The 20213-nt window shown below is 47.8% G+C and overlaps 1 protein-coding gene across 1 annotated transcript; it reads left to right on the top strand.

Moving 5' to 3' along the window:
- Nucleotides 1-2881: 2881 nt before the first annotated feature.
- Nucleotides 2882-19502, top strand: LOC142590748 (uncharacterized). Its single transcript, XM_075703175.1, has 5 exons — nucleotides 2882-2971; nucleotides 12105-12200; nucleotides 17311-17406; nucleotides 18239-18334; nucleotides 19492-19502. The coding sequence occupies exons 1-5, from the start codon at nucleotides 2914-2916 to the stop codon at nucleotides 19500-19502; spliced, it is 357 nt and encodes a 118-aa protein (XP_075559290.1). The 5' UTR covers nucleotides 2882-2913.
- Nucleotides 19503-20213: the final 711 nt, after the last annotated feature.

The raw sequence follows: 20213 nt of genomic DNA, 5'->3' as shown, positions 1-20213 counted from the left end.
TCTAGTGGTTTGACAATCAGATTGAGGGTTTCATTACGTATTGCTCGTTTATGCATCTCATTGAACAAGAACTTACTTGCCGCAGGAAAGGTTGGTGATTCCTGGCTGTAGTCTGTTGTCGCAATATGGGTAAGCGCAGCGCCATGCCATAACAGCTGCTGGCGCGCGCTTCAAAAGAGGCACTACTTCAACATAAAATATAATGAAGCATACTCGTAGGAGGCCGCAAGCGTCCCAGCTAGCACTGTAGCAGAGGTGCTTAAAAGTGATTGAAGAAATTCAACAATCGTCACAGACGACGCAGCCTTTCAAAAGAAGAAGAGAGTTCGCAAGTACCTATCGTCTGTGACAAAAGTCTCGCGTTCATAGTGAGGTAGGCATCTTAGCCAGACGGCACTTGTAGCAATTCTCTCAAAAGGTGCAACGCTTTCTCAAAACACAAATTTTTTATTTCCATAGATATTTAATGATTATTTTTACATAAGCACATGCGTGGTTGTTGCTGTTGTAAAAATAAATAAATTATTCACTGGCACTAAATCTGGAACACAAATGCAGAACGATGCAGACCCTGGTGTGTCCTGGTGGTGAACTGTGCTTCGATCTCAAAGTTATACACAGTTTGTATAATCTATTGTGCACCATATAACATACTTCAGAAATAGAATGAGATTCTACGCGAAAATATTTTATTATGGCTTCGTTCACTTCGACACAAGCAACCGGTACTAGTTTGAAGACCGAAGCCAATCTGAAGCCTGCACTTCACATCATTCCCATGTAGGTGGAAGCAAAACTCAGGAAGGCCCCCGTAGACACTAGCGCCACATTTGCCCCTCGGGTATTTATTTACAAACTCTATAGAATTTACAATCTACAATGTAGCATGTGTGAACAACTCTGGGTTGTGGCGTTTTAATGGGTACTGGTCAGAAACTACTCGGAAACTCAGATGCCGCTTTCCGCATCTTTTGACACCCGTGTACTACAGCCAAGTGGTTCAATTGGTAAATAAAAACAAAGTACATACTCTTAACCACACATTCACCAAAACATTTGGTTGAAAGTAAAACTTGGAATCATCTTTGCTCCTCCCAGGTGTTTCTTTTGTGTTACATTGCATAAATGATGCTACTTGCGTTCCTTGAAATTGCTCATACATGGACAGTAATACATTTTCGTACTTATTTTTCCCAAGTATATGATTTGGTATATGAAAGTTCACCACTGATGCTTTACGATATATTCTGTTTCCAATTTGCTGCGTCATGTGCTAGATACATTTTTCTCATTCAGTGTCGTGAAGTTTTTGCGTTCAATTTCTTATAATGTATGTGTCCAATATTCACCAAGGAGGCGGTCTTACCTTTGTATGACTACTACGGGTCGCTGCTGCTCTCACGGCTTATGTACCAAGACCCAGTCAGTGGTTTCTCCGTTAGTCTGGGCTTGCAGACAACAGTTGTATGTTGCCTGAAGCAAGTAACTTGAACTTTTTAACAGTTCGTCCTATACGTTTACGCACGTCATACGATTCACGCTTGACACAGAATTTTGCAGACCGCAGTCATAAGTCTGCGGGTATGAAGGGCACGTGATACACGTGCCCTTATACATCAGGCTCTAGGGCACCCTTTCGGATGCCCTAGAGCACTGTCAAGGCGCGCTTCACGCATTAGTGGTGAAAATTGAGCGCTCCGAACGCATGTAGTGTTAGTGCAGTAGGTGTCGGTGGGTGAGGCTTTGGTGCACCCACCAACGCACGGCCGAGCAGTGGGAGACTGCTGCTCAGCTTGGACCCAGAGGAGCTGCTCTGGGCTGTCCGGATGGCCGAAGATGCCGCCAGCAAGCAAGGACTGGCCGCCATCTGAGGAAGGGGGAACTAGGGGTTACGTTCCCAACACCAACCACCCCTGGACCCCATCAAGGACACAATAAAGTTTATATATATATATATATATATATATATATATATATATATATATATATATATATATATATATATATATATATATATATATATATATATATATCTCGGAACGCAATCGGTTAGCCCTTTCAGAGCACTGCGCTTCAGCTCACAGCGCGGCCTCACCTTCAACCTGCGGAGTGCGACCGAAATTCGACAGAATTCTGGTCACGTGGCTTCTCCGATTGCACTGGGAGCAGTTGAACGTTCGCCTAGCTCAGGCTATCTCGGACATGGGCGTATATGGAGGGAACGTCAGATCAGTATTTAACTGAGCTAGTTGGTTCGTAGCTGAGTTTTCAACAGCTGAACTTAACAAAAAATCAAAGGACGAAGGAAGACAGACAGACAAGGACGTCGATGTACAGCAACGTTCTTGCCTGTGTTCCTTCGGCTCTTGTTGCTTTTTTCGTTCAGAGAGAGAGAGAGGTTAACCGGAGGAGATTCTGGTTTGCTACCCTGCACTGGCGGGAGGGTAAGGGGAAATGAAAGACAACTGCTCAAAGCACGCCTGTGGCGGGGGCTGCGCATCGCTGCAAGCCGAGTAGGAGGAACAGTCGGCTGCACTGTGAGTCACTGCACGTAGTCCACGACGCATGCGCAAACTCAGAGCTTGTTTTGAACAGAATACCATTTCCCTGTCGATGTCCCCGAGCTTCGACTTGCTGACCGACTGGCCCGCCCTTTCCCGCCGGTTAGGTCCGTCGTTAGCTGACTTGATGGAACGACTGGCTCAAAAATAGGATGATGCTGAGTTTCGTCCGCTGGCCAGGACAAAGTTTTCATAAGCCCTGAACCTAATTCATCGGTTATATTCTGTATGAGTTGTGCCCTGCGATAATGGCTACAAAAGTGAATTTTATTATCTACGAAAAGTTTACGCCATATAATTTTTTTTACGAACAGGTCCAAACACAAGCTCGTGCAATACGGAGCAGAAACAAATGTGTAAGGAAATGGGAAAACGATGCGATTTCTCCGCAGGGGCCGCAGTTTGCATTGGTAAGCGACTGAAGAAGCTGCAACCTGTGCCACTGTGCAGCTTTCTTCGTGTGTGCGTGCGTGCGTGCGTGCGTGTGTGTGTGTGTGTGTGTGTGTGTGTGTGTGTGTGTGTGTGTGTGTGTGTGTGTGTGTGTGTGTGTGTGTGTGTGTGTGTGTGTGATTTATATGTAGACGCTGTTAACTTCAGTCGAATTTCTCCAGCATTCTCGTTTCGTTCGCGTCTGAAGGTGAGCGTTCTCCTTCTCGTCGGGTATAACCCGTACGATAAATAGAGACGTTAACATCAACTTTTCAGGACCTTACTGCAGGCTTCTTCGGCAGGAATACACGCGCATGTGCGCCAGGCTTCCTGATATACAGGTGTAAAGGCCTCAAATTGAACGATATCTCAAAGTTAAAGTTTCTCGTGGGGAAGAATGTGCACAATAATGTTTTTTGTTTGTTTGTTGCGTGTTTGTTTAATTGTCGAAAGCGGGCTGTTTGGCTCAGGGAATATCTAGGCTTGATATTGTTACTTTGTAGAAGTCACGTATAAATATGTATTTACAATATTTGTAGCAGAGACAACGATGCATAAACAAGATGGCAGTGGAGACCGATTCCACCTCTACACGTCAAATCGTCTTCTTCTGACTGGTGCCACTCTCGGTTGCGCCGTAACATGACCCCCGCCCGTAAAGGTGGCATCTCTGCGCTAACTATAAGGGAGGTGAAGTCGCGGCACAGTAAGGCTTCAGCCGGGACACATGCTCAACGTCCGTGGTGACACGCGAGTCCAGCGAAGAGATATCGTAGTTGACATCGTCAAGCTGACGCAAAAACCTGTAGGGCCCTTTGTAGCGCGGCAGCAGCTTTTCAGAAACGCCGACATGGTGACATGGTGTCCATAGGAGGACAACGGGTCCAGAAGGAAATCGAAAGTCCCGATGTCGGCTGACGTACCGGATCTTTTGTGCTGCCTAAGACTCCATGAGCCGGGAGCTGGTAATCTGGTGTGCCGTGTGAGCCCTGGCAAAGACGTCTTGAGCGCGTTCAGTGGGAGTGTTCATCGAGGAAGGAAGGTGTGTCAAAGGGCAAACAAGGGTGGCGGCCGAACAGAAGGTGAAGGTATGAAAAGCCAGCGGTCTCGTGACGGGACAAATTATAGGCGAATGTCATGAAGGGTAACGTGCTGTCCAAATCATTGTGGTCATCGGATTGAGCCGCTCCGTCAGTCCATTTGTCTGCGGGTGGTAGGCGGTAGAAAGCTTGCGCTCGGCGGAACAGGAGCGAAGTAGGTTTTCAAATACTCGCGACAAGGTGGTGCGGCTGCGATCAGTGAGTAGCTGCCGGGGTGCGCCAAGATGGAGGATGACGTGATCTAAAAGGAAATCAGCCACCTCCGTTGCACAGCTTGTGCGCAAAGCTCGCGTGATCGCGTACCGGGTCGCGCAATCAATCGTGAGAACGACCCACCTATTGTCAGATTTTGTCGTCGGAAAAGGGCTGAGAAGATCAAGACCGACGCGAAAGAATGGTTCTGGGGGCACATCGATGGGGCAAAGGCATCCAGAGGGCAGCACAGCAGGTTTTTTGCGGTGCTGACAGAGCGCACAGGCTGCATCGTAGCGATGCACAGAGCAGTACGGGCCTGGCCAGTAGAAGCGGCGCCGTACGCGCTCGTAAGTACTCGAAACGCCGAGGTGGCCTACAGTAGAGGCGTCATGCAACTTCTCAAGAACTAATGTCCGGAAATGGCATGGTACAACGATTAAATATTCTTGTCCTTCTGGGCGTAAGCTGCGAAGGTAGAAACGTCGTCGCGGAACACGAACATGTGCAGCGTGGGCTCCGAATATACAGAAGCAAGAGAATCGATGAGAGCACGTCAGCAGTCATCACGCCGTCGTTCAATGCGATGTCGTGCAGATCAGAAATTGCCAGGACGGAAGAGTTAGTGTCATGCGAAACATATTCAGGGTGGTCGACAAGATAACGGGAGAGGTCGTCGTCGTTCTTGTGCAAATGGCCTCACTTCCATAAAACAGTAAATGAATATTTTTGGAGCCGTAGCGCCCATCTAGCCAATCGTCCAGTGGAGTCAGTACTTGAGGAGAGCCTGCACAAGGTGGGTTGATTAGTAACCACGAAAAATTTGCGGCCGTACGAGTAGGGGCGGAATTTGGCAACTGCTCAAACAAATAGCAGGCACTGCCGTTCGGTAATTGAAAAATTCCGCTCGGTGGGTGAAAGGAGGCGGCTAGCGTATACGTTGAGTGTTACGCTGCCATTGGACAGGTACAGCCCCAATTCCATAGCCACTGGAAAGCCACTGGATCGTAAAGAGCCACTGGCTCTTTACGATCCAAGCAATCGGGGAGCCGTAAGCATGCGTACGAGGGCGGAGAAGGCTTTGGTTTGAGCAAGGGGCCATGTTAAAGCAACGTCCACCTTAAGTTAGGGAGTGGGCGGGTGGTTTCGGCGAAATTGACAAAACGACGGAAATACGGGCATAGCTTCTGACGTCTGCGGTAGAAGACGGAACAGAAGCTTGCGGACAGCGCAAATTTTGTTATGGTCGGGTCGAATGTCAGCGCACTGACGAGATGACCAAAAACAGTAATTTGACGACGTCCAAAGTGGCGCTTGAATGAGTTCGATTGCCGGTCGGCGCATCGGAAAACAGCAAAAATAGTCGATAGACGCATTAGATAACTTGTGAAAATTGGTGAAAAGACTTACATCGTCTAGATAACACAAACATTTGGAACATTTGTAGCCGTGAAGTAAGGAGTCTATCATTATTTCGAATGTTGCCGTCACATTACAAATGCCGAACAAGGCATAACCTTGAATCGGTCGAGGCTGTCAAGTGTTAAGAAGGCAGTTTTCTCACGGTTAATGCCATCTACCGAGATTTGCCAATGGCCTGATCGGAGGTCTATAGATGAAAATTACCTGGCTCCGTGCAAGCAGTCCAAGGCGTCTTCAATACGCGGCAAGGGGTAGAGATCCTTGCGTGGGATTGCGTTCAGGTGTGTGTAATCCACACAAAAGCACTAACTGCCGTCCTTCTTGACAAGGACAACAGGGGATGCCCAGGGACTACAAGATGGATATCCAGAGCGAAGGTCTATGGATGAAAAATAAGTGGCACCGTGGAGGCAATCCAGAGCATTGTCAAAGCGGGGAAATGGATATACATCTTTCCTGGTGATCGTGTTTAGATGACGATAGTCAACGCAGAATCACCCGCTGTTATCCTTCTTTTTGACGAGAACAACAGGAGACGCCAAAGGGCTAGAAGAGTATTCAATAATCCCTTTGGCAAGCATCTTGTCAACGTCGCTCTGGATAACTTGTCGCTCAGAGGGCCACACCTGGTTTGGGCGTCGGCGAACAGGTTCTGCATCGCCGGTATCTATACGATGCTTCACGACCGCAGTTTGACACAACGGGCGATCGTTCAGTTCGAAAATGTCGGAGTAGGACTCGAGGAGGTCACGGAACTCTGCGGCTTGTTGGGTTGAGAGGTCCGGTGTAATCATCATTGTAAAGTCGTCGGTCGCGGCTGATGCAGAAGGCGCAGAATGAGCTTTGGTCGACGACGGCGCAAGAGACAGAGCGGAAATGTGGCACTCCTGCGTCGGTGACAATGTGGCAAGAGACATGCCTCGAGGAAGTACTTGTGGGCACTGTCCGAAATTTAGGATGGGAAGACATGTCTGATTGTCTGCAACAGAAACGATGGTGTGCGGGAAGGAGACATTGTGAGAAAGCAGGACTGAAGTCGCGGGAGTAAGGACATAATCTCCGTCAGGTACAGGTGAGCAGGCTAAGACAGGGATGCAGGTTGCTGCAAGAGATGGCAGGCGTATAAAATCCGCGGAACAAAGCTGAGTTGGAGCTTGAGCAGGAAGGTCAAGGGGAACAGGTAGGGGTAGGTCAAGTTGTACAACACCGGCGGAACAGTCAATCAGAGCAGAATGGGCAGCCAAAAAGTCGAGTACGCGAGGATCACAGTGTGATGGCAACGTTCTAGCACACTAAACAAAACGGACGTGTTGCGACTGGCGACACTGACACGAGCAGTACACATTCCTAGCACAGCCGGAGTTCCACCGTCGGCGACCTGGAGCAGTCGAGTCGGAGCAGGAGTAAGTACCTTCTTCAAGCGCGTTCGAGGCTCCGCGCTCATGATGGAAACTTGGGCTCCAGTGTCGATGAGTGCTGTAACGGGCAAACCATCCACGTCCACGTCCAGAAGGTTCCGATTAGTAGGCAGGGTCATCAGAGGAATTTCATGCCGGGGTTCAAGAGCAGCGTCACCTCCAGGAGCTGCTCCAGTCAGTTTCCCGTCGGAGAGCGGCGACGGTAAGCTGGGGATGGAGAGCGACGCCGCTGGGGCGAACGGGAGCGGCGACTATGTGGTGATAGCGAGCGGCTGGTCGCGGTGGCTCGAGCGTTGTCAGGTGCATCTTCAACCTCGGTGGAGAGTGACGGCGGGCGAGGATTCAGTGGGAAGCGGCGGTAGGCGGGAAAGCTTGGTCGAGAGTGGGCTGGCCAGGAACTTCGACATTGGCGAGAGATGTGGCCCACACGTCCACAGTAAAAGCAGATGGGTATATCGTCATGTGTGCGCCGTTCGGCCGGGTTGCGATAGCTCGGATATGGACCGTATTGGCTTCGGTTAACAGGGGCAGGGGAAGCAGACGAAGCAAAGTCAGGACGGCTGGCGGAGCAGATGGACGGAAGACCCACATTGGCAAGTTCTTGGCGAATTACCGACTGAATGAGAGACACAAGCGGCCCAGAATCATAAAAGCACTGCGTCACTGGCGTGGCAGGAGACGCTGCTTCGATTTCTCGCCGAACGATACGTACGACGTTCTCGCAGGAGGTGGGCTCACGCAGTGGACAAATGTCTTCGCACGTCGATGAAGCTGCTGTATTAGGCAGACGCGTAAACTGTTGAAGTATGCGGCGACTCTTCGCGTATTCAAAGCGGCGACATTCTTTAATGATCTCATTGACCGTTGTTATGTTCTTAGAAACAAGCAGGTTGAACGCGTCATCTGCGATGCCTTTTAAAACGTGGCTGACCTTGTCTGCCTCTGCCATATTGTTATCCACTTTGCGGCAAAGAGCGAAGACGTCCTGGATATACGCCACGTAAGATTCAGTGGACGTCTGTACACGGGTCCCAAGGTCCTTCTTCGCAGCACGTTGGCGGCCGACGGGCGTGCCGAACAAATCTCTAAGCTTCTGTTTGCACTGGTCCCAACTCGTAATCTCTTCTTCGTGTGTTTCGAACAAGACCCGTGTTGTTTTCTTGAGGTAGAATATTATATTGGCCAGCATAAGCGTGGTATCCCACCTGTTGTGTGCGCTGACCCGTTCGTAATTCTGCAACCAGTCATCGACGTCAACGTTGCTGATCCCGGAAAACATGCCAGGGTCGCGAGGCTGGGCCAGGATGACCGTCGGTGGCGACGATGGGGCCGTGGTTGAACTCTCTCCTTCGGATGACATCACGGCCATGTTACGTCCGCTGCGGAGCACCGTCTTGCGCAAGTGATTACCCCGCACGTCCACCAATAATGTTACGGGAAGGAAGAAGTGTGCGTCTATTTACAGATGACTTTTAATGGCTGAGCCAACAAGCGTAGAGCAGCGATAAAATTTAACTCTTCGTCGTCTCCAAGGCCACCATTATCGTAGTCTTCTTTTCACATTACCGACTGTGACAATATGACGGACACTGAATATTCGTCCGCTGTCGATGCTCATAGCCTACGTTTTGTCACGTCTACCGACTGTTTCATTCCCGCGGGCGATGATCATATTGGCACACTGATTTCCGACAGTATTGTTAATGGTGATGTGTTCCTTGCGCCGAGCGGTCACTGCATTTCTGATGGGCTTAGCCTTACTCCTAGCCTGGTGCGGTTTCAGGACGGTAGAGCGTTCATCGCTGCTCATAACCCTACTTCTTCGCCAGTTTTGCTCTTCCAGGGCACCACTGGGACTTGCTTTAATGACACCGAACATCTTTCGCTGGTACCGCTTCACACCAAATCACCTGCTTTGCCTACCACAATTGATTATCATACTGCTGCTGTTGCTTTAACGGCCGCGATAAATCTTGATCTGACTGTTTTGCAGAAAGAAGACCTTTTGGCACTACTGCAAAAACACAGCCGCTTTATTTGACGTTCACTCCAACCTTTTGGGGAGCACTTCCGTCGCAGTATATCGCATCGAAAGTGAAGGCAGTTCGATTGTACGCCGCCGCCCATATCACGTGTCTTCCGCAGAACAGAAAATCATTACGGATAACGTTGATGACATGCTCAAAAGAGACATCATTCGGCCATCGTCCAGTTCTCGGTCGTCTCCTGTTGTGTTGGTTCGCAAGAAAGACGACTCTGTACAATTTTGCATCGTTTATCGAGCCCTTAATAATATCACGAGCAAAGACGTATATCCGATGCCAAGAATCGACGATGCCATTTACTCCCTCCAGAGTGCAGAATATTTCTCAAGTCCAGACCCCCTATCCGGATACTGGCAAATCCCCATGCACGAAGCTGACAAGGAGAAGACAGCCTTTGCAACACCAGACGGACTTTACGAGTTCAACGTCATGCCCTTCTGTTTATCCAATGCTCCTGCAACATTTGAACGCATGATCGACACAGTTTTACGCGGCCTTAAGTGGAAGGCTTGTCTGTGTTATTTAGATGACATCGTTATTTTTTCTACAACTTTTCATCAGCACCTTGAGCATAATTTCGACGAAGGTTTCACATGCATTTACAACGCTGGACTCCACACAAAGAAATGCTATTTTGCCAGAAATTGCTGCGCCACCTTACCAAAGTGTTGGGCCACATTATCAGTAAAGATGGCGTTCGACTAGATCCCGACATGGTTGCTGCCGTGCTACGCTTCCCTTGCCCCGAAAATAAAAATACAATTAAGAAGTTTCTTGGGCCTGGCATCCCATTTCAGCTGATTCATCAGTTATTTTGCTGCGATGGCGTCGCCGCTGCACTAGTTGCTCACGTCAGGCACTGCTTTTCCTTGGACAGACGACAGCGACCCTTCTTTCCAAGCCCTCAAGCAAGCTTTAACCACCGACCTTGTCCTCTGTAACTTCGATGAGAACGCACCAACTTCTTTCACACCGACGATAGTGGCCATGGGATTGGTGCTGTCCATCTACACCGTCGTACCACCACACGAGAGAGAGTTGTTGCCTATGCCAGTCGCACATTAGCGGCTGCTGAAAAGAACTACTCAATCACAGAGCAGGAATGCCTCGCAGTAGTTTGGGCCATGCAAAAGTTTCGACCATATCTTTATAGACGCCACTTCACGGTCATAACCGACCACCACGCCTTGACGCCTTGACCACGCCTTGACGTTGTCGTCAAGGAAAAAATTTCTCTGGACGGCTTGGTCGCTGGGTGGTACGCTTACAAGAGTACGATTTTGACGTTTCTACAAGTCTGGGGGAAAACATCAAAATGCCTACGCTCTCTCTGCTGCCCCCTGCCACTATTATCTTCCATTTCTCCGTTGCTCGCCACTTGATGATGAGACTAAGTCTCCACTCTCTTTATTGCCTCTAGCGGTTACCGGCACGTTACCTTGCAATCGCGTCCCTCAGCTCGCCTCGTGCCAACGTTCTGATGCCTACTGCAACAGCATTATCCAACGCCTGTGCGGAACTACTTCTGCACCAAATGCCAGATTACGTCGACAACTGCGACTGTTTAAGCGTGACAACGATATGCTGCACCGCTACATTTACAACTCCAACGGGCACCACTGGGTACCTGTTGTTCTACGTTCGCTGCGGACACACGTCCTTGAAGCCTTTCACGACCACCTATCTATTAGCCAGGCATGGCTACCTTTGTTGCCAAGTACGTTGTTTCTTGCGTCCAGTGTCAAGGCGGAAACGACCGACTTCGCCTCCTGCCGGCCTTTTACAGCCCATCCCATGTCCCAAGACACCCTTTGCCATCACTGGGATAAACCTAGTCGGCCCTATGCCCATTACGCCGGCAGGTTATCGATGGATCGTGACAGCTGTTGAACATTTCGCACGTTAAGCAGAGACCGCCCCTCTACGTTCTAGTTCGGTCTCAGGCGTTGCCACCTTTTTTCTGGATACCATTGTGCTGCGTCATGGCGCACCTCGTGTACTTTCAGGCTTTCAGGTGACCGCGGCAAGAGTTTCATGGCAGAAATGATCGAAAAAGTACTTGGAGCTTGCGGCACAGTTCATAAGACGACATCCGCATATCACCCTCAAATAAATCGCTTAACAGAGCGATTTCATCTCACGCTAACAGATATGATATCAATGTATATCGGCCCAAACCACAACAACTGGGACAAACTTTTGCCTTTTGTGATCTTTGCTCAGAACACCGCTGTCGAACGAACTACGGGGTACTCACCTGCCTACCTAGTTTACGGCCATTCACCCACATTCACCATCGACGCCGCTTTCTTCAATGCCCCAACTAACACATCGGCCAGTATACCCGAACAGTTCGTCTCGAGACTTGAGGAACGCCGTCAAGGTGCTCGCTTCAACACCGAAGTCAGTCAGCTAGATCGCAAGCAACGTTACGACATCTCTCGACGCGGCGTCTCCTTTCGTCCTGGAGAGGAAGTGCTCTTTGGACGCCCATTCGTACACCTGGTTTGTGTGAGAGTTTGAATCCCGCTTCCTTGGACCCTACATTATTATTGAATAAACATCCTCCGTGAACTATCACGTTACTCCCGTAGACTTTTCTTCGGACCATCGTTGTCGTGGTTCGGAGATCGTTCACGTTTCGCGTCTCATATGATTCGTTCGGCGTTTTCCTCCTGGCTAAGTCGCGGCCTGGCTGACCACTTCCGCGTGGGGGGTAATTAGTGTGAGCATTATTTATACGGTTCATATTCTCATCTGCACATACTCATCATCACCGTTTTGGGGCCTGGTGGTGGGGCTCTCACTCGGGAGAACAAAAATGAGGCTGGCTGCCTAAACCTAGTCTCATAATATATATATATATATATATATATATATATATATATACTGTCACTTCTCATGTTTGAGAAGCTTACATCATCTTTCTGCCAACAGATGACAATCGGCACGCATGCACCAAGGAGGAGTTGGCCAACTGCGAGACACTTGGAAAGACATGTGATTTTGCCACCAGTTCCCCACTGTGTCTCGGTAAGTGACGGTAGTTGCGTAAGTATGCTCGCGTTCAATACAAGCTCATTATGCCAGATAGTTTTTTTTTAGAATGTCCAAAGTAATGAAAGATTCCCTGAGGCAATAACACAATTCTAGCCTTTGATCTAAAGTACTCGCTGAGGCTGCCATTAGTTCTACAAGAAATCAAACTGCTTTATGAAGTAACTAACGTAATTGCGCCAATTAACTTGTTAATTAATTACACTAAGGTACATATTTAAAGCTACGAATTATAGCTGGTAACTTCGCAAAGCGTATCTACCTGGAACTGATTCTCCGAACTGCCCCAGTTTCGAGATATCAATTTTCAGTGTGCGAGGAAATGCATTGCCGTTCGTCGGTAGTAGGCGCTTAGTACAAACAGTCTGGAACATTTAAACTAGTTTGCTATAAAACGCTGCAAAGCTTTAGCTGAACGCCTACGTCCGCTATTCTGCGCCCCTTGCGCAGAAAACTGAAGTTGTCTTTACACACCCTGCAGGTGTTACCAACATATGCTCATGGAGTTCTTGTATTACTAAACCCCAGTAAGGGGTAATCGCTGACACCTTTGCTACGGATTGACTCCGTTGCCAACTTTCTATCATCCAATGCACATTGAGCTAGCATATAAGTCGCCGAAAGCCATTATGTAATCACCCAATTAGAGACAAAGTGGTCAAGGACCGCCACGTTCTGTGGCCGGAAGGCTGCAGGTTCGAGCTAGTGTTGTCGAGGGGTGACATCATGGTCACCCTGATTCGAGCCGGTCATTGGGTGAAGTGCGGTAGCGTATGGCCCAGGTCGACCGCCGACGCATCCTTGTCAACGTCTAAGCGAGGGGCTCCGCGGTCACGGCCACTACTCACCCACGCTGCCGGCTGTTCCAAGCGAGAAAAGACGACCAACTGCAGCTTGGATGCCTGCAGTCCACTTCTTTTTTTAAAATGCTATTCTCATTCTGATGAAAAAATCACACTATTTCCGGCATCTACTGCCTGTCCACCTTCTGACCTTGTCTCTAACCGTTTACCCGACAACCTTGGACACTGGATAGCCCATGGTCTAATGAGTAGGTTAGTGGGCTGCCGCGATGAGGGAACCGGGTTATAAACCAACCATCGAGCCAAGTTGAGTCATTGGGTATGTGCCGATCTTTATTGAACCTCTTTTACGCTCTCTTGGGTTATTCGGTATGTGCCACTAAATACGTGTAATACTTCAATGACAAAAGGATCACAAAGCTTGTCCGGTTCAGGGCGAACTGAACCCGCGACATACTTATTCAATCTTGTTGAATTAATATTTCCACAGGCGAAGTCCGCGCGTGTTGCCGCTGGATGGCGGTTTTTTTTTTTTACAGCGAAGCTGTTAGCTTCTAGTTGGTGACGTTTTTTCGTCCGTTCGTGCGCATCCAAAAGCAATACCGCCAGCTAGCGGCCACGGCCACTGAGACAGACCTCAAACGGAAGCTGGAAAATAGTATTTTTTTTTTAGTTTCAGCGCAACAGAGTTATGTTTTCTCGTATATCCGAATTACAATCCGAAGCTACCATGTCTGCAGCTTTTGTGTAAGTTGTACTTTACGAATATTTGTGACGCAATTTACTTTGAAAAAAAAAATAAGTTAATTCAATGAGGCCCTTGCACTTGGCGGAGGGCATGGAGGAGTGAGCATGTATGCCACATTTCCACACGCGTGCGTGCGCGCGTGCACGTACGTGTGCACACAATGTATCTGTGCTTGATGCCGGGGAACTGTGCCCGTTGCATTTTTGTCGCACAGCGTGTGCTGTGACCGTAATCGACACCATGGCAAACGCTGTGCAAGAACAGTACCGCAATTTAGCGGCCGCAGCCACTCCTACAGACCTCAAACGGCAGCTGGAAAACGAGATCTATGGGCTGACGCCACTACAGACAGAGCGCATCTGCAGTTGGCGGCGTGTTGATTGACGTCAATCAGCGCAACCCAATGGCAGATGGCAGGTGCCATTTCAAGGAGAAGTTTGTGGTTGTCTAACGTGGTCTAACTTCAGTTGGGGAGGTGGTGCTTGTCTAACGTCGGTTGCACATGTCTAACAACGGAACAGCTTTGGTGTACATCCATTTTCACAGGGTGAAGTGGCGGCGCAACTTCTTTTTTTACTGCGATAGCAACTATGTGGGCACTTCAGGCGCATTTCTGCCATCGCCGTAGCCGTCGCCATGAGGTTCCGTATGAGTGAAAGCGTGTGAAGGTGAGCCGGCGAACGTGGTTCAATCTCGCGTGCGCGAGCGAGGAACGCGACCCGTATGCGTGCTCTCTCCTATGGCGCACAAGCCCACAGATTCGTATACGCTGTGATTTCGACGTTTTGTAGGCGTTGAAGCGGCAGATGCATGGATGTCAATTGGCTCGCGGTGTGCTGCCGCGATTCCTAGCTCCAGCGTTTTCACAGACAATTTCCACTGTCATCGAGCGATGTCTTTTCATGTTTACCTTAGCCCGCGTGACACCGTGCTAGCTAACTTAGTTAAAACACGTTGATGGTCAGCCGAGGGAGGAGGGGCGCTCGTCTCCGGCGGCTGCTAAGGCGCCTCGATGTCCTCGTTACTCGCCGCTCCGTGCAGAGGGGAGACAACCGTGGAGCCTACTAGAGCGTTGGGCAAGCGAATCGCGGACGCCGTAGTAGACACCTTTGGCGGGCGCTGTAGGCAGGCATTGTTGGCACTCGAGTGCCTTGAGAACGCGGTCTGCGACTTGGCTAAAGTGCGCGCCCGCGCGGGCCTCATCTTCCAAGCGATCTGCGATGTTTGCATAGTGCGCGTAGTGCCGGTAGATTGGTATACGCTGTGATTTCGACGTTTTGTAGGCGTTGAAGCGGCAGATGCATGGATGCTCGCGGTTGCTGCCGCGATTCCTAGCTCCAGCGTTTTCACAGACAGTTTCCACTGTCATCGAGCGATGACTGTTCATGTTTACCTTTGCCCGCGTGACACCGTGCTAGTTAATTTAGTTAAAACAAGTTGATGGGCTAGTTAGTTAGAGTCCATGATAGAATGTGTTACCTCGACCGAACAAGGACGTAGAAAGAAGCAGACACGTAATGACAGCGGTGTCTCCGCGCGTCTGTTTCTTTCTACGTCCTCGTTGAGTCCGGCTTAGACATTCCATCATTGTTAATTTAATTAGTAAGCCAATGTTTACAAGCTTATATGGCCGGTAAAACTATCATTGCATCGTACAGCTATCTACTAATCTGCTATCGCAATTAGTGCTTCGCCTTTCCGGTGGAACTGTGCATTTAAATTCTTTTGCTTAGGGATGACTAGAATTTAGACTAGCCGAAATCATACCTAGCTGTGCTCACTCAGGCTTCAGGCTCGCCATAGGTCTTCTCAGCCGGACTCACTCAGACTCACGGGACCGCCTGAGTCAGTCGACAAATGAGTGATGCGTTGGCCGATATATATATATATATATATATATATATATATATATATATATATATATATATATATATATATATATATACCTGTGTGTTTGTGTGCTGCGTACCATCGTTAGTTGCACTGTGCTCCTCGAAGGGGCAGGGTCTATGTCGAGGGAGAGTGAGCTCTTTATCAACATTTCACAATGTGGTAAAAGTGGTTCACATCATGAATCAGGGACATTAAAGATGTGTGACGTAATGCTAACGCCTTTCTCTCGCAGTCGCCATTTAATATCACTACTGATTTTCTTTCCTTTCTTCGTCTCGTTTTGTAGCTCGTTTTCACACTCCAGAGTCGTCCCTCCTATTTATTTATTTTTTTCCGTGAGTGCAGCTGAATGTTTGCACTACAATTTTATCGTCAACGTTAAGAACATCGCAGCAAGTAAAAGCAACTCTGAAAGAAGTGAGCGGTGCCTTTGAAAGACGAGTGTACCTCTCGGGGGGTATATGTACATTTGCCAAGGCAGCTCCGTAAGTTTTGTCGTGTTTTATTCGGATAGTAATTATATAAAATTCGCCTGGAGTGTCAGAGGGTTGTACTCCGACCACGCGCGAGGGGCGCTGACGATCGCTGCTCAATCTCGCACGTTAAACGGAGGAAAGCGGGGAGGAAACGCGCCGTCTTGCGTCGCGCCGTGGCGCCGCGAAAGGGGAGGGAGAGAAGGGGGCGGCGTTGTACTCCGGCAGCAACTGCTCATTGCGCGACCGCGCACGCACTGTCTTGAATGCGATCTGCATAGGGGCTGAGTCTAGACGCGAGGGCGGCTCATACATATGTGAGTGCTGCATTCTCGCCGCTCAGTTTGCGTTGAAGCGATACACAGCACGAAGGCCACTTCGCTCGATGTTGCTGCCGCTTTTTTTTTTCTCACGCCGGCGTTTCGATTGGACAGCGAGTGACCGCGGTCATCCAGTGTGCTGTTTTCTTGTTTTCCTATGCGCGCGCGGCGCCATGTTTATTAATTTATATAGTAAGCGAATGTTTGCAAGTTTATACGGCTGATAAAACTACGATCCTTACTTCGTATAGCTGTCTACTACTATGCTATCGAAACCGATGGCTTACCTTTCGGGCTAAACTGCGACATTTCTTTAAGTTCTTCCATAAAGAGATTAATTATATGTACTGGAAACTAAGCATTACCGTGTTGCTTCGTCAGAAATGAATAGTACCATCACAGGCTGTTTCTTTTTTCATTAGAGTAAGTCCGTCCATAAATACAAAAACAGAGTGCGCGTCCGAGCTCTCAACACTGTTACTGGTAAGGTGTCAAAACCAGCTTTATTGTGCACCTAGTATACTTAGGAAACATGTTTCATCAGTCTGCCTGATATATAACCATGTCTACTTTCACCGCTATCAACTAGCCACCGAGACGTCGATGTCGATCTTCGAACAATTTGATTCTAACACGCATTAGCTTACTTATATATATATATATATATATATATATATATATATATATATATATATATATATATATATATACGTTGTTTTAAAAACGTGAAATGTTTCATTATATTTTCACGAAAGCAAAGTGCGGCACCATTCGGTGACTACCTCCTTTTATGTACAAATATGCTCAGGCTTGTTTTTTATTGCATTATTTTGTTTTGTTTTTTGACAGACAAAACGCCGGGCAAGTGCAGTGAAGAAGCTGAAGAAATGTGCAGTGAGAGGGATGCGATGTGTGATTTTGGCTCTGGAGCCCCCGTGTGCACTCGTAAGGAATGACAGTGACCCCTGCAGGGTCGCTCGAAAGCTCATTTCTCTCTTTTCGAGCACGCCCATTATCAAAATTTATTCGGTAATGCTACAAATATTCAACTGACGTCACAGTTTCATCATACAGCATGTCCGAAAGAGGTTAATATGAACTGAATATTACTTACATATCTTTATTCTAACACAAGTTGTTATAACGACTGCCGTATGCGTCTATTCACCTATACTCATATAACTTAAGATAGCATGACTATATGACATACAATGACTTTAAGTCACTGAGGCGTAGGAGTGTGCCTCCGTGCTACACGGGGACCAAATGAAAACTAATCTGAGAGAAATCCGGTAACAATACGAGTATAGAAGAGCTACACATCCCCTTTGTTGTCAGAAGGAAGCATTCACTGAATAATGTGCATTATAAGCACTGACATTTTCACAGTTTGGATGTCTATAGAACGCCTATACGTCACGCATACAAAGAGAAAAAAAATCTGCCCTGAGACAATGTCTCGAACTCACGACCCTGCGACACTGCGCCTTTCCGATCGACATGCGTTTCGTCACAACGCTAGCACGCAACAGTCACGCTTGGTAATTTGTGCAAGTGGTCCCGAACAGGCCTCCGAGAGTTGTGGCACCCGCGCGTATGTTTCGGAGGCGATGACAGGCCATACTGCAATGATGTAAATTTAGTTGGGCGCAGGAGGAATTGTTGCGCGGGTTCATCTTTGGAGGGGAGGTGGGTAAGTGAAGCGAAGATCATGTGGTGAGAAATCATATCCTCAAGGAAATACATACGCTTGCACTGAACTTCATTCTTTTTTCAGATCCAGAACGCGAAAAGTGCAGCAAAGAAGAGAGAAAAGCGTGCAAGGAAGAAGGAAAGCAGTGCGATTTCACCGCTGGCGCCGCCACGTGTGCTGGTACGGAAACACAGAGCACGCAGAGTGCTTCAAAGATTGTTTGCCGCGTTGCACCTTGTGCAGAAAGTTGGCGTAACGACAGGGCTTCAACAACAAAACTATATTTTATAACATTAACGTTTCGTACTGTGTTGTCGAGGGTTCGGTGGAATACCGTCTGGCGAGGAGGACTTGTCCTGAAGCAATGATGAACAAACCCTTACCAAAATCAGTAGAAAGAAAAGCAACAAAGGTCGACGTTTCGAGGCCCCTATGTGCCCCTTGTTCACAATAACAATAAAGATTGACTGCACTGGCTTATATCGCACAGTCCTTGCAATATAAGTGATGACTGTGCATCTTTGTCGTTATTATGAACAAGGGACCCGTAGTGGCCTCGAGAGGTCAACCATTATTTTTCTTGATTTTGGTGAATCTTGGTTTATGCTTACGATCTCTCATTCGTAATGTCACAGAAAAAAAAAATATAGTACAAAAATCCGTAATTGTACACATACTTTCTGGTGTATACTTCGATGCTTAATAACCCGGCTAGATTTATTTCTTGACATTTATTTTCTTCTGCTGACGTGTTCATTTAGAAACACAGGACCTGGGGGTTCTGGGGTTCATGGGTGTTTCTCGATGGGGTAGCATTGTTTTCTGTCTTAGTCGTTCAGTGAAACTTAGAAATTGTAGCTGTCTGTTCCCGTGGCCATAGTTGAAACCACTGCAATAATAGGTACAGTCCAGAAACATGTACAGTCGCAGCCTAGGTGTGGTCACATACAAATAGCAATCGCTGCTCTTACCTGCATGTTCGACATATGCTGTGCTCTGTCACACATTAGATGGCTCTTCTCTAGAAGAACTCTGTTTTATTTTTTGCTGATTGGCACCAGACTATTGTTACTGAGTGTATACAGTTTTTTCTAATAATTTCTTCGTCATTATTCCATCAGTTCTCTATAATTCTGTTGAATATTTCATGCAAATTTGAGAGAATCTCCTTATTTCATTTTGCTCCACACTGAGCGAATATTTCCCTGAATCGAGAAGTTGCCACGATTAAACATGATTTCTGGCAAATTATTTCCTCCGCGAGCATTTGAAAATTCAGTAAAAGTCGAGAACAATAATAGTTTAACCCTTACACGAGCATCTACTTTCTGTTGTAGGAATCGTGTAATTTTTATCGGAGCAATCTGCGCGACAAGGCCTCCCCAAAGTGCAGGGTAGTTGGCGTCGTCACCTCCGGATTTTCTGAGCAGCTGGTTCCATGTGACGTTATATATTGCGCGGACGTCTTGCCCATGCTAGTATGCTGTCCGTTGTAAAGAAAGAAGGTCACAGTGCATTTGAATACCAACGAGAAATTATCCGTGCAAGTTTTGTACGTCTTTGTTTTTCTTTTGTGCCACAAGTATAACTCCGATCAGTAGAACATATTACTTCGAAATCTCTGGCTCAACATAGTAAGTTGACTATCGTCTCGGTTACTTTGGTATTCAAATGAAAAGATCGTAGTTCATTTTCACAGTTACTAGTGTCATCCCCGTCTTCTTTCTTTCTTTCTTTTTCGACGATTATGTTCAGATGATGTTCCGAAATACAAACTGCCAGTCTAGCCAGTCTACCCAACCGTAGCCCGAAGCTAACAATTGGAACCCTGGGCGGATTTCTCAAAAAGAAGGCTTCCCGGTTGAAGAAAGATCGTCCTAGTCCTGGAATCGAACACGCAACGAATGGCCTTTCTCAAATGTGCGGGCTTTTGAAGAACTTTTTTGCTCTAACTGCATTTATGTTCCTATATATATTGTCTATACAAGTTATATCTAACTTTTGCCCTCGTCTTATCACGCAACGTCATCGTGGAAGACGAATAAGGATGGCTCAGACC

The sequence above is a fragment of the Dermacentor variabilis genome, chromosome 8 (assembly GCF_050947875.1).
Source record: "Dermacentor variabilis isolate Ectoservices chromosome 8, ASM5094787v1, whole genome shotgun sequence".
NCBI classification, from domain to species: domain Eukaryota; kingdom Metazoa; phylum Arthropoda; class Arachnida; order Ixodida; family Ixodidae; genus Dermacentor; species Dermacentor variabilis.
Note: the sequence above shows the minus strand (reverse complement) of the source record. Positions and strands in the feature narration are given on the sequence as shown.